This window comes from Lindgomyces ingoldianus (assembly GCF_010093535.1).
Source record: "Lindgomyces ingoldianus strain ATCC 200398 unplaced genomic scaffold BDR25scaffold_2, whole genome shotgun sequence".
Classification (NCBI taxonomy): Eukaryota; Fungi; Ascomycota; class Dothideomycetes; order Pleosporales; family Lindgomycetaceae; genus Lindgomyces; species Lindgomyces ingoldianus.
In genome coordinates this window covers 377,854-392,028 of record NW_022985163.1, presented here as the reverse complement: position 1 = coordinate 392,028, position 14,175 = coordinate 377,854, and the positions used below count along the sequence as shown (strand labels likewise).

At 30.2% G+C, this 14,175-nt stretch overlaps 1 protein-coding gene across 1 annotated transcript; it reads left to right on the top strand.

The window, feature by feature from the left end:
- The first annotated feature begins 11,281 nt into the window (after positions 1-11,281).
- Positions 11,282-13,175, top strand: BDR25DRAFT_338978 (prolyl-tRNA synthetase-like protein). The gene is made up of 4 exons (XM_033693332.1): positions 11,282-11,338; positions 11,396-11,762; positions 11,812-11,868; positions 11,918-13,175. Exons 2-4 carry the CDS (start codon positions 11,404-11,406, stop codon positions 13,113-13,115), a joined length of 1,614 nt encoding a protein of 537 aa, XP_033553686.1. The 5' UTR covers positions 11,282-11,338; positions 11,396-11,403; the 3' UTR covers positions 13,116-13,175.
- Positions 13,176-14,175: the final 1,000 nt, after the last annotated feature.

Here is a 14,175-nt window from a genome sequence, read left to right as displayed (position 1 = left end):
AGGCCGCCTCACGTTTCAGTCTAAAAACTGGCTTAAAGCTGACCGAGGTGGGGGTCGAACACCGACCGTACCCCGCTGTTGGTTGATTATTATGTAAGGACGGAGCTCTGTACCACTACGCCAATACAACCAAAAAGGTGCGAATAATCAACCAACAGTTAATTATTGCGTACAGAATAGTATATATACCCGTCGCACGTAAGCACCATCTCGGCCTTACAGTTACTGTAAGGACGGAGCTCCGTACCACTGCGCCAATACAACCAAAAAGGTGCGAATAATTAACCAACAGTTAATCTTGCGTACAGAATAGTATATATACCCGTCGCACGTAAGCGCCATCTCGGCCTTACAGTTACTACAGCTTATTGCTCTGATTCGTAACATTTATGTTATAAGTGATGTAATAGAAAAACAGCTGCAGCTAAAAAGCAACTGCAACTTTAGCAGTGCTAAGACAACAGCTAAAAGCTTAGCGGCAGCTAAGCTAAGGAACAGAGGAATATATAAAGACTATAGATCTTCTAGCTATATTGCCTCTCTGTAGTTATCTTTAAATATTACTAGATACTCTAGATTGTCTTATCTACTGTACAAATATTTACTAATGCCATCACGTGAGCCCTCTCGCACGCTACACGGCTTGGTACAGAACAATCTGTTGTCTATCTACTATCCTCCCTCCTCAGACTAGTTCCTCAACTAGCTTCCCCTGTCACCGTTATAGCCGAGCATAGACCGGAAAGAGTAGTAGTAAAGGAAGACATACAACAATATACTTACTTTTACTTATTGTTAACAGTAAGCTATCAAGGGAACCTGCTAAGTAGGTTAATAGAGGGAGTAGAGGAAAGGAGGGAGAGAGGCGATTAGTGGACGTATACGAGCAGATTAGCCTTCCTTTCCAGGAAGAAGGGGGCTAGTCCTAATTAGGAATGATTACGTAACAGCTCGCTTACGCGCACAGCCGCCACAATAAACAATCTAACCAACCCAGCTTCACATCTCCTCCTGCCACGCCCACCAACCCACCTAACTAGGGCAGTGCAACCTTACTAGCTAATCCTAAACTACTAAGGACACTACAAGTACACATCTTACTTTATCTGCATATTTTAGGTTAAAATCTAATTAGAACAGCTTCTAACACTTTTTACTTACTTTTAACGCAGTAGATTATGTCTAATAATGTTATAATAACACTAGATAATAACTAGTTATAACTTAATAATAAGCCTTTATTACTAAAAATTAATACTAAGGTTATTATTAATTTTTAAAGTAAAGGCCTAACTAGAAGCTAGAACCTTTTAGCTAAAAAAGCTAGTACTAATAGTAATAGTAAGTTTTACTTTACACATGTTATAATCTAGAGCTAATTAGGAAAAATAAAAGTACTAGATAATAATAAACTTACTTTATTAAATAATATATTATTAAAACCTACTTTTTTACTTTTTATACCTAATATATTCTAACTAGAAGACACGCAGTCTTGCCTAAGTCTAATAGCATTATAGGTAGGACTAAACTAGATAGTGCCTGCCTACGCTTTTAGCTAGACTAGACTAGACAGCTTATAAGGCAGCTAAGATTAGAGCTAGTAATAGTATAGTAAAAGTGTAAGTAAATCTAAATTAATTTAGATTAATATAACTTAGAAAAAAATTAAACTAATAATATTTTTTTATAGCTTACTTTTACTTATATCTAACTTATATCTAGCTATAGAAAATATTAGCAGCAATTTACCTGTTAGCTAAGTTATAGACTATATCTGCTACTATAAGGTCTATATCTACAGGCCTAGAGTTAATATCTACAGGCTTAGGGTCTGTACTAGAACACCTAGTAGCCTTAACATAAAGCACCTTTATTTGCTCTAGGCAGACTGTACCCTTTCTAGCAGCAGTTTATGCTACTATATTTCTAGTATAGACATTACAGATATAGCATAAGTTAGGCTCTACCTGCTCTAACCCTAATTATTTTACTTTATTAGATAGATTTAGCTAAAGCTAGGTTAAAGCTAACTAAAAGTAAAAAAAAAAAAAAGATTATACTTTAGCCTAAACTTTTAAATAGTAAATTTAAGTAGTTTAACTTTTTTATAAAAGACACTAATTTATATAAAATTATTAATTTAAAGCTGCTATATAAAAGAGTCTAAACTACTATAAAAATAATAAAACTCTTTAGGCGCCTAATAGACTCTAAGTTTATAAAAGATTTAAACATAAAAGTTATAACAGCCTATTTAAAGTTAGTTAAAATGTAAATAAATTAGATTATTATAGTATGTACATAAGTTAATTTTTTTTTTAAAATAGCTTTAACTTAGTTTTAATTAAAGTTACACACTCTAAAGCAGCTAAGGCACTAGTAGCCTTTATAGTAGGTTAAATCTTATAGGATTTTTACTAAAAATATCTAAAAAAAAAACAGTAAGTTTATTTACTATATATATGTCTTTAACTATTTTAGCTATAGTTATGTAAATTATTACTATAGTATAAAAGGTAAAAGTTATAATTTTTAAAGTAAGTTATTTTTTTTCTAAATAAAATATACCTAAATACTAACATATATTAGCAGATTAAACTAAATTTATTAAATAAAATAAAGTTTATTAGCTAAAAAAAAAAAAAGTAATGCTTAAAAATATTACTACCTCTCTAAAAAGTATTCTTACTCTGTAGAAAAGTCTAGCTATGCTAACATCTACACTAACACTAAAAGAGCCTAGATTAGCTTTAACTAAGGTAAATTTAAGCCTCTAAAAAGCTACTTTAGTTCTAATTTATAATAAACCTACTATTTCTTATAATTTAGTTATAGCTTTTATAATTAACTTATTTAGTTACTAAGTTCTAAGAACTAGAGCCTAGCTTATATAGTAAAATATGTACACAGCTTTACTAATTATAATTAAGTTATTCTAAAAAGTAATTTTTATAAATAATAAATTACTATAGTTCTAGTTTAGTTAAGTCTAAGACTAGATTAAAAATATAATAGAACTTATAATAAATAAGTGCATAGAACTTAGTAAAGTAATGTAGTCCCTGTTATTTTAGTTTAACATAGTAGTAGACATTAGCATAGCTTTTAATGCTAAAGAGGGCCTAGCTAATAGTAATAAAAAAAAAGTAAAAGGGCTTATAAATAACACTAACATAGCTAAAAGTTAATCTAAAAAAGATAAGAACTTAGAAAATACTAATAATAAAAAGTTTATAGCTACTAATAATATAAAAGTTTTTACTAATACTTTTTTAAGTTCTAACTTTTTATTTATTAAAAAAGTTAAAACCTAATTAGCTATAAAATAATCTTATAATAAACACTTAATCTAGTTAGAGTTAAGTAATATTAAGAAAAAAAAAGTTAAGACTATAGTAAATAATTTAGGCTACACTAATATAACTATCTTTATAAAAGGCACACTAAAGAAAAGGAAATTTTTTAAAAAGTGTAAGCATAGGCTTAATAATTATTAGTATCTTTTTTAGACTAATTAAAGTAAACTTTAAAAGCATTAAGCAGAGTTAGTAAAGTTACTTTTAGTTTACTAAGTTTAAATAGTTAGTTTATTTTCTAGATAAATGTAAGTTAGTGTAGCAGCAGTTTACTCTAGCACTACACCTACTAACACTTTTTCTGCTAGAGTTAACAGATTAACTTTATAATAATATACTTACTATATAAAGAATAGTGTTTATAATTTTACAATAAGTAGCTAATATAATTAGATTATAGGCTACACATAACTATTCTTATAATAGATATAAAGTAAATTAGTAGCTATATATTATTAAAACTTTTAAAGAAATAATGCTAAAGCTTAAAACTTTAAACACTTACAAACTTTTTTAACTTTTTAAAGTAAGTAGTATTTTTATTAATTTAATTAGTAAAATGTTTTTTTTACTTTTAATATTAATTATCTACTTTTCTTTTCTAACTAGACTAGTGCTAATAAGCCTAATCTATGCGCTTAATTGCCTAATAATAGATCTACACTAATTAGAGATTCTATAACATGCTACTATTATAGTAGTTTGTAGAAAAAAGAGAAGCAAAACTAGATATTAACTTTATTAAAAGTAAAAAAGTATTTTTATACTTTAGCTTATAATCTTCTAGTAATAACTAAAGACATTATGCTAATAGATAATATATAAAGTATTTAAGATTATAATAAATCTAGAGTATAATTAAAAAAGATTAAAGACTAGTTAAAATAACATACCTAATAAGCATTAAGCTAAACCTAACAAGAAAAGTTCTTTAATGTGTACTATTCTTCTAACCTTACACGCCTATGCCTTAGCTAAAGAGTATGCTAGAAATAAAAGTTAAGCTTAAAATATAAGTCTTTTAGTTTAACTACTTTAGTATTATAAAACATAAGCTTTAGAAGCTTTATGTTATAGTTCTACATATAAAGTAGATAGAATTAGGTAGCATCTAGTAGATTACCTACTACCTAACTATAAACTAGTCTATTCTAGAGCAGCCACTCCTAGACAACAGTAGAGGGGAACTACATCTAGGACTAAAGCCGCCCTAGATAGGGCAGGTAGAGGCTGTAGTAACAGCCTTACTAACACTAATTTATTACACCTTTATTATTAATAAAAGGCTAGTCTAGGTTGTAGTTAAAGTTAAAAAAAAGAATATTATACTTAGGCAGAATAGTAAAAGAATAATAAAGGTTTTAGTCTTATAAAAAAATTAGCCTATATAATAAAGTAGCATAAAAGTAGCTTATATTAAGGTAGGTGTAGCTAATACTTCTCTTCTTTTGTCTAGTTAGACTATAATTAATGTAGGTAAAGTAAGTAGTTATAATGTAATGCTAATTAAGTATCTTTTAAATAAACATTTACTACTTAATACTTAGCATAATAGCTATAGGCCTAATAGGCTCTTTATGTACAAGAGAGTTAAAAGGCAAAATAGCCCTAGCAGATGTGTACATAAAGAGTAACATAGCAAGCAGATAAAAGGCAAAATAATAGAAAGTATAATATAGTAAGTAAAAAGTAAAAAAAAGTATTATAGTAAATTAAAAAAAATTAAACCTAATTTAAAAAGGCTAAGGCTAGATCTATTATTACATAAAGCTAAAACTAGATTTCTAGAGGCACCGCCTAAAATAAGATAGCGCAGAACTAATATAATTATAATAAAAGCAGATGTTACTAATAAAGCAAATATAGTAGTAGGGTAGAAATGTACATGCACTATATAAAGCAGTTTATAAAATAACCTTAAAATACATAATATTAACTACCTTACTTATTAAACTAGGCAGAATTAGAATAGAGATGCTAGATATAGTAGTAACATATAAAAAGGCTACATATAACTAGCTATAAGTAAAAATAGGATGTTATAAGTTAACACTAATAATCTTAAGCAACTAACTTTATAACTTATTAATAGACATAGTAAAACAGAGTTAAACTAGAATCTAATACTAAATAATTAAAAAAAGTAAAGTATTATTATTCTTAGATACTAACTTTACACATGTAATTATTTAGATCTAACTATTAAACTTACTACTAAGTATTCTACTAATAAAGAAAGGTGCTATCTAGCTAACAGCAGTAACTATAAGACATATGCTATTACATAATTCTTACTCTAGATCTAGATTACATAAGAGCATAATAAGAACACTAACCTTTAGTTATAAAGTAGATAAAGGGAGGCTAGGTAGATTAAAGCTTTAAAGTAGGTTCTCTAGTAGTTAATTAATTCTGTTTAAAAAAGATTAGTAAACTTTATTAGTAAAGTAAAATTCTATTACAACACTTTTAAAGCACTTAAATAAAAAGTTATTTAAAAAATTAATAGCATTATTCTAAACTACTAATATACACCTTTACTTTAATAAAGAAGTATAGACTTTTAGGTTAGTAAGTTTCTAAAGTAGATTAAGTAGATAGATATAGAAATAAAATGCAGATATAGACTAAAACTACTAAATTCTAGAAAGAAGCGTAATAGACTTTTTATTACACCTAGCTAAGTCTAATATTTACTAAGCATATTCTTAGTTAGTAAGTCTCTACTTTATTCTTATATTCTCTATTAGCTATAGAACAGTAAAGTATAGCTATAAATAGAAGTTCTAAAGGCAGGCTTGTATAGTCTATAACCTTCTACTATGTAAAATAATAGAAAGGATCTAGGTAAAGTCCTCTTCTAACAGCACTAGAATACTTTTAAATAAAGAGTTATTTTTTATAATATCTTATAGTGTACAGTTAACTACTTTAAAGTAGTACTAGTACTATATTAAAACTTTATCCTATATAATTAAATCTGTCTAATAAATAAGGTCTATAGTAGGAAAGTTTACACGCATAAAGCAGGTAGATCTATCTTTAATATTAATAAGTATTTTAAACTAATAATAAGCAGTGCAGCTACTAGAAAGAAGAAGCACAGTAATGCTAAATAATGCTACACACAAAACAATCTTATGTTAGGTCTAAAAATAAGTGTAAATAGTCTTATATAAAAAGGTCTTTCTAGTTCTGCTAAGGCTCTAAATAAAGTAGTAACTAAATTATAGCATAGTAAAAATAGACTAAGTAATAGCATAAAAAACTTCTAGTTAGGCCTTATTTAGCTTGTTATACATATTAGTATAATTAAGATTCTGCTTTACAGTGTTATAATTAAGCTGCTTAGCAACTAATAAATTAACAGCCTTTTGCACCTAATATCTTTATAGCATAGGTATGTTAAAATTAAAAAGGTTCTTTCTAAATAACTTAAGTATAGCTTAGTTAATTAGCTATAAGCATAAATTCTTTATAAAATTAGTAATGCTAAAGGGCAACACTATTTGTTCTAAGCAGAGGGGCAGGTTGTTAAATAAATGTTAAAAGAACTTATTTTATAATACTATAAAATTACTTACATTCCTAAAGACTAGAGCCTAGAGAAAAACATAACATAACTTAAAAGTAAGTGCTAAATGCTAAAGCTTAAGAAATATATACTACTATAATTTATTTTTAACTAAAAGATTAAGAGCTAAATAGGTGTTTTTAAAAGTAAGTTAGATTTAACTATTAACTATGCAGAAATATTTAAAACTAATTACGCTTAAAATTTATATAAGAAGCATCTTAAAATAGAAACACTCCTTAGAGAAAAGACTATAGAAGTAGACATAACTAATAAAGTACTAATTATGTTAGAACTAAGTCTATTTACTACTATCTTTCCCTAGATTCTAATAATACTAGGTTAGAAAGTTCTAGTAAAAAAGATTACACTTATTTATATAAAAAGCATTATACTTTAACTATTTTATTAATAATAATCTTTTTTATTTAACTATAATCTCTACCTATTTAGCACTGTCTTTGTTATAAAAGGTAACTATATACTGTCCTAGTAAATGCACTACTAATTAAATAATAAAAGGCTTTTTTTTATAAACTTTAAACTTTATTAATTACTAAACAGCCTTAGTTAGTCTAATATAGCGCATGTTTAGATACTAGGCAACTTTATTCTTTTACTAGATACAAATAACAACCTAATTAGTGCCCTTATAGATATACTTATATATATATTTAACTAACTTTATAGAGGCATAGACCTCTATGTTAACATGTGTGTTATACTTACATAAAAGGTATAGACTATAAAGCACTACTTAGTAATTATTAACTATAATATTTTAACTATAACACTTTATAACCTAAGTTAAACTAGGTTAATGCTAATATATAAAATAACTATTTCTACTAACTAGAGTCTTATTAGCATATTCCTTTAAGAATTGCTTCTAATAGGTTGCTTAGAGAGAACGCTCTGTAGTCTGCATATAGAGCATGCTAGAATTTAAGGTTCTACATAGCTTATAAACTATAGTAGTTTTAATAATGTTACTTAAGACTTTATTTAAATCTTAAGCCTTTATAAAAAGCTTAGCTTATATAACCTAATTAATAAAGTTTAGATTAAGAAACTAATTATAGTAATTATAATATAAAAAAAGTAAAATGTAAGCATAAAGTAAACTCTACTTCTAGTACTTAATAGTATACATAATACTAGTATACTAGCTAAATACATAGTTAGTCTAGAGGTCTATAAGGAGAGAGTTAAGACGTAGCTTAAAAACGCGCGCAACTAGATCTAGCTAATTTAATAGCTAAAAGGATGTACTAATCTCCTGCTCTAACTCTAGCTATTTAGGATTAGCAGTAAAAGTAATAAATAAAGTAAGTTAACTAAGCTTTTAAATAATAGCTATAAAGTCTTAATAACACTATGTAATAAAGTAACTACTGCTAATGTAACTTAAAAAAAGAATAGTTTAAATCTTAACTAAATTAGCTTAAAAGTTGTTCTAATCTAATGCATTACACACTTCTTAATATAGATTAGCATGTAACTGTTTTTAATTTACTATAATCTACTATAACTTTCTTTATTTATACTAAGCCTAGTAGTTAATAATAAATTGCTAAAATAATAAACTATAATTAAAAAGCATAATAAGACTACTACGCTAGAGAAATAAGTAGAATTAGTAATACTTAGAATTAGTTAGAGTATTCTAGGTGTAAGACATACATAAAGTACGCAGCTGTAAACTATAGTAAAACCTAAGAGTACTCTATAAAAACATTAAAATGTAGTAGAAAGGCTAATATACTGCATGTGTATGTTTAATCTTTTAGTATAAAGACTAATAGTGTTTTAGATTAAAGCTAGGTTAGTAGTAAAAAATAAAATTTTAGTTATAATCTTTAACTAGCTTATTATAGACTAAAGTAGTAATTTTCTTAGCAACAGGCAGGTTCTCTTAATGTTAATTAGCCCTAGCCTACATAATTAACTATAGTTATAGATTAAAAGTAATTTATAATTTCTTATTTTACTTATAAGCTTACTGTAACTGCTTATGTGTAGTTTTATATATTTTAATCTAAGAATTATTATAATCTGTCTTAACTATCTATAGCAGCTGCGTAAGTATAGTTAGATTAAAACTACTATTAGCCTAATGCCCTATACACGCACTGTTAGCCTAGGCAGGATTGTAAAAGTACAGCTATGTGTAGAAAAGAACGTCCCCTTTAGCAGGCTTTAATAGGCTGTGCATATAGTACATTTTTTTTATAATCTAAAAAACTTTTATGCTTATGCTACATATACTCTAATTTGTTTATTTATAGTTAGCTAACATAAAAGCTAAGGCTATATTATATAATTAAAGATACTTCTAAAAGGATTTACTAAGTAAGTGCCTACCCTATAAAAGATAACACAGGAATAGAGGTAGATCTAGAAAAGTTAGAAAGTTAATATTACTTATTAGGCAACATATAAAGTACTAAGAAGAATCTACTTAACTCTTATTAACCTACTTTTTAGGCTAGTAAAAAGCACTATAGTTAGAATAGCTACTTATAAAATTCTATATTAAACTAAAGTTAATAAAAGTAATATAGTTTATAGTAGTAATAATATATGCCTTTAGCAAATTATCTTATAAGAGACTAGCCCTTAGTTACTCTTAATCTCTATGCATAAATAAGAATAGAGTAGGCTAATCTAGAGTGTGTTAAAAGAGTAAGAATTAAACAAGTCTTTATAAAGTTAGCTATATATTATAATAATATATACATATAGATAGTATAGAAGAAGTAAAAGTTAGCATAAAGAACTTAAAAAAGGTTAATTATATATTATAATAAATTTAAATAGATAGCGTAAAAGAAGTAAAGAAAGGCATAAAAGTCTTAAAAGGGTCTTAATATATATAAAATAATTAATTAAGCACTAGTGTTTTACTTAATGCAGTGTTACGCCTAGCATGTGCAGGTTAGCCCTAGCATAGACCTAATTAGACTGTAGTAGCGCAAGCTTAAACGCGTTTTAAGAGTTATATATTAGAGTTAACATTAGCTAATAGCTAACACGCCTAGATAGAACTAAATATAAGCGCTAAAAAATATAATAATTATAATAAAGCAACATACTGCACAGCTATGCCTATTATACTAGTAATAAAAAGCTCTAACTTTATTAGTAAAAAAGTTAGAAAAAGGTTTATAGTTATTATAGACTAGGCAGAAAGTAGGCAATAAGTCTATATAGTAATAATATAAAAAAATAACACTATATAATAAAAAAAAAAGGACAGGTTAAAAAAGAAAAGTACTAATTAAAAAAAGTTAAAGTAGATTAGAAATAAATTAACTTTAAGTAAATTAAAATCCTACCTATTAAAATAAAGTGTAGTAAGGCTTATGCTATACTAAATAAATTTATTCTTTTAAAGTTTCTAGAAGTATAACTTTTTTTAAAATAGCATTTTTATTAAGTTTAAAAAAAAACTTAATTAGGCTAAAAACTTTTAAAAAAAAATTTTACATAAAAAAAAATTTAAGCTATTTAAACTTATTATTTTAAGTAATAAAACACTTTTAAGCCTTTACCCTCTATGTAATAGTTTATAGTATGTAAATATACTTTTAATTTTAATATAATTAGTATAGCTTTATAGCTTAAAGAAAAAAGAAAATAGTTAAAAGTGTTTTATGTTAAGCTAATATTATGTTAGGTGTAATTTTAAGGCCTTTATAATTCTTTATAAAGGTTAGTAGATAATATAAAATAACCTAATACACTTATATATATTATAGATAGCTATAATATAGTAGCTTACTATAACTTATTATTATTATAAAGTAAGGTTAACTAAGGCTGTAAAAGTATTAAAGTAGATAATATCTAGTTAAAAAAGATTAGAACAGGTTAGAGTAAATATAAAGCTAAAGCCTAAAGTTGCACTACTATTTTACTTAACTAGGGGGAGATTCTCTAGAACCCTCTTTTTACCTGTAGTAGGCTTTGCTTAGAAGGTCTTAGTAAAGCTAATTACATTTAGTAAGAAAAATTACACTATAGAAGTAATTTTTACACCCTTAACTATGCAGTAGTTAATTATAATAGGAAAAAAAGAAGACTAGATTAAGTATGTAGCATAGTAGAACAATTACTTAAAGCTTAAAAATAAACAGTAACACAGCTTTTTAGTTACTAATTTTCTACTAATTAAATTAATAGCCGGCTTATATCCGGACTAATAGGAGAGAGGGCTTGGCGGTAGAGATAGTGTAATATTTGATTAGAAGCTGACCTGTGCGCTAAGCAAGATGTCTGATTATGTCATCCAAGCTTCCGAAAAGGAAGGCTAATACCTGCTCGTCGTCGCCAGGGTGTATGACTCATCCACACTTTTCTGGACTGAAGTTGAGAATACGCTACCTTCATTTCAAGGGATACTGTGAGCATCATAGAGCATTCTAAATCCGATTTAATATCGTCGCTAACATGGCTTCAGACACCAAAATGGCTGCCAATAAGGCATCAATAGGTGCGAAGACGGTCCTTCCTGTCGGTCACACACAGAAGACAGAAGACATTCTAGGAATTACAGTTACAAAGGAGGGCGACTTCTCATCATGGTATCAAGAGGTGGTTCTGAAGTCGGAGATGATTGAATACTACACTGAGATCTCAGGCTTCTTCATTATGCGCCCAAGATCAATGTTCATATGGGGCGTTATTCAAAAATGGTTGACAGAAAAGATAGAGGATATGGGTGTACAAGAAGCTAGCTTCCCTATGTTCCTATCAGAAGCATCCTTGAAGAAAGAGAAGGACCACGTTGAGGGCTTCGCTCCCGAGCTTGCATGGGTTACAAAGGCGTAAGTATTTCAAGCTTCCGCCTCTTTATTGAAGGTCTAACAGTATCAGTGGTGAAAAAGCCCTTGAAGTTCCAGTTGCAGTCCGCCCAACAAGTGAAGCAGTAATGTAAGTACTTGACGCAATGGATTAGGAGCACGATGCTCATCAAGACTAGGTATCCTTACTACGCAAAATGGATTCGAAGCCATCGCGACCTTCCCTTCCGCCTTAATCAATGGAACAGCGTCGTGCGATGGGAAGCGACGCAAACAACGCCTTTCTTACGCGCGAGAGAATTCCTCTGGCAAGAAGGCCATACGGCACACCTGACAGAAGATCTTGCGGGTGAAGAAGTTTTACACATCCTCGAACTTTACGCTGGCGTCTACGAAAAGCTGCTGGCTGTCCCAGTTGTCCGGGGTCGTAAGACTGAGAAGGAGAAGTTTGCCGGTGGTTATTACACGACCACTGTGGAAGGTTATATCCCATCAAATGGCCGTGGTGTTCAAGGTGGTACTTCACATTGTCTCGGCCAGAACTTCAGCAAGATGTTCGACATCAAAGTTGAAGATCCAACTCCTAAGACTGAGGAGAACCCAGGCCATATCTACGTCTGGCAGAACTCGTGGGGCCTATCCACACGCGTCATTGGTGTTATGGTAATGATTCATGGAGATGACAAAGGTCTTGTGCTTCCTCCACGTGTTGCGCAAGATCAAGTCATCATAATTCCTGTTGGCATCAAGAAGAGCACTACCCCCGAAGAAAAGAGGCGCCATTATGATGAGCTGCACAGCATGAAGACTGCGCTCAAGAAAACAGGTATTCGTGCCAACTATGATGTTCGGGAGGGGTACACTCCGGCATGGAAGTTTAACGATCACGAACTTAAGGGTGTGCCTCTCCGGTTAGAATATGGACCTAAGGATGCCGCTAAGAGTGTGGTAAGCTACACGCGACGAGATACTGGTGAAAAGGGTACAATTGCGATTTCCGATCTTGCTTCATCTGTTGGCGACCTCCTCGAGACTATCCAAAGCGACATGTACACCAAAGCGGAATCTGCATTCCTTTCTCATCGGAAGGTCATCACCCACTGGAACGAGGTGGTCCCAGCATTAGATGCGAAGAACGTGGTTCTCATGCCATTCTGTCTTGCAGAGAAGTGTGAGGATAAGATCAAGGACTTAACTAGTCGTGAAGATACTGCAGCTGATGGTCTAGCGGAGAAGAAGGCCCCGAGAATGGGCATGAAGAGTTTGTGCATTCCATTCGAGCAGCCTGGGGGAATTGTGAAGGGCGAGACGAAGTGTTTGAATCCAGAGTGTGGTGAGTTCGCGGAAGAATGGTGCATGTTCGGAAGGAGCTATTGAGCAAAGCAAGATAAATGTAGGTCAATAAATTATGTAGCGAGAATGAAAGGTACAGTGGCCGTGAAGATACTCCACATCCTTTAAAATGACTTCATTTGCCAGACCTTCGGTGTCTGCCACCAACGAGTCTGAAATGTTAGCTAGGTGAACCACACACAAGTGTGAAAGTAACTACGCAGATAAGGTGATCTTATTTCTGGTGGCAAGAGTATCACCTGTGCCCTACTCTCCCTCAAGAATTATTAATGGTCTCTAAATAATTTCAAAGTAATTTTACAGGTTCTTACTTAAAAGTTAGAATTAACTCATCAGCTCTTATACTAGTAAGCTTTTTACGCTTCCTTAACAGGCCCTACGCTCTTGCCTGCGTAGAATAGGCTAGAGGGTTGCTATCTAAGTTAATTTAACACGTTTAGATGGCTAGGGCTGCTCTAGCCCTCTGTTTTAGGCCTATTATTGTCCTGTTACTCTAAAAAATAAGCTAAAAGTAATATTTTTATATAAACTTGAAGCTTTAACTTACTAACGATGTTTAAGAAAAATTTATTAATATATTAAAGTTCTATAAAGTTTCTAATCTTCTATATAATTTTAGTAGGGGAAAAAGAGATCTAAGGAACGCTAAGAAATTTCCTAATTTTTGCACATAATAGATAATACTTGTCTAAGCCACTTCAACTGTGCCACGCTACCTCCCAGTTAAAATAATTACACCTGTCAGCTACTCTCCTAGGCATTTGACCGACTCCACATGCAGCGGATACTCTTCTATTTCAAGCACACGAGTTCTGTTCATTCTATCGTCATCTATCCAGCTCCTACTCTTGTATTACCAGTATGAACTTATCAGATTTACCCACGGAGATCCTGGACGGCATTCCCCACGAAGCTATCCTCGTGCGAGGATGGAAGCGTGCTCTTAACCTAAGACCTATCAATAGTATGTAGGCTACGTTTAGTCCCTAAATAAGCGCTAATTTCTTGCTGAGAGTTCTTTGTGGCGGAGGTGTTGCAAGCTATGCGTATTTATTACCTCCTAGATAATTACATCTTCTTGCAC

Coding starts and splice junctions, on each gene's coding strand:
- BDR25DRAFT_338978 (XM_033693332.1), top strand. CDS start 11,404: ATGGCTGCCAATAAGGCATCAATAGGTGCGAAGACGGTCCTTCCTGTC. Junction 11,763..11,811: donor CTTGCATGGGTTACAAAGGC/GTAAGTATTTCA, acceptor TAACAGTATCAG/TGGTGAAAAAGCCCTTGAAG. Junction 11,869..11,917: donor CCAACAAGTGAAGCAGTAAT/GTAAGTACTTGA, acceptor CATCAAGACTAG/GTATCCTTACTACGCAAAAT.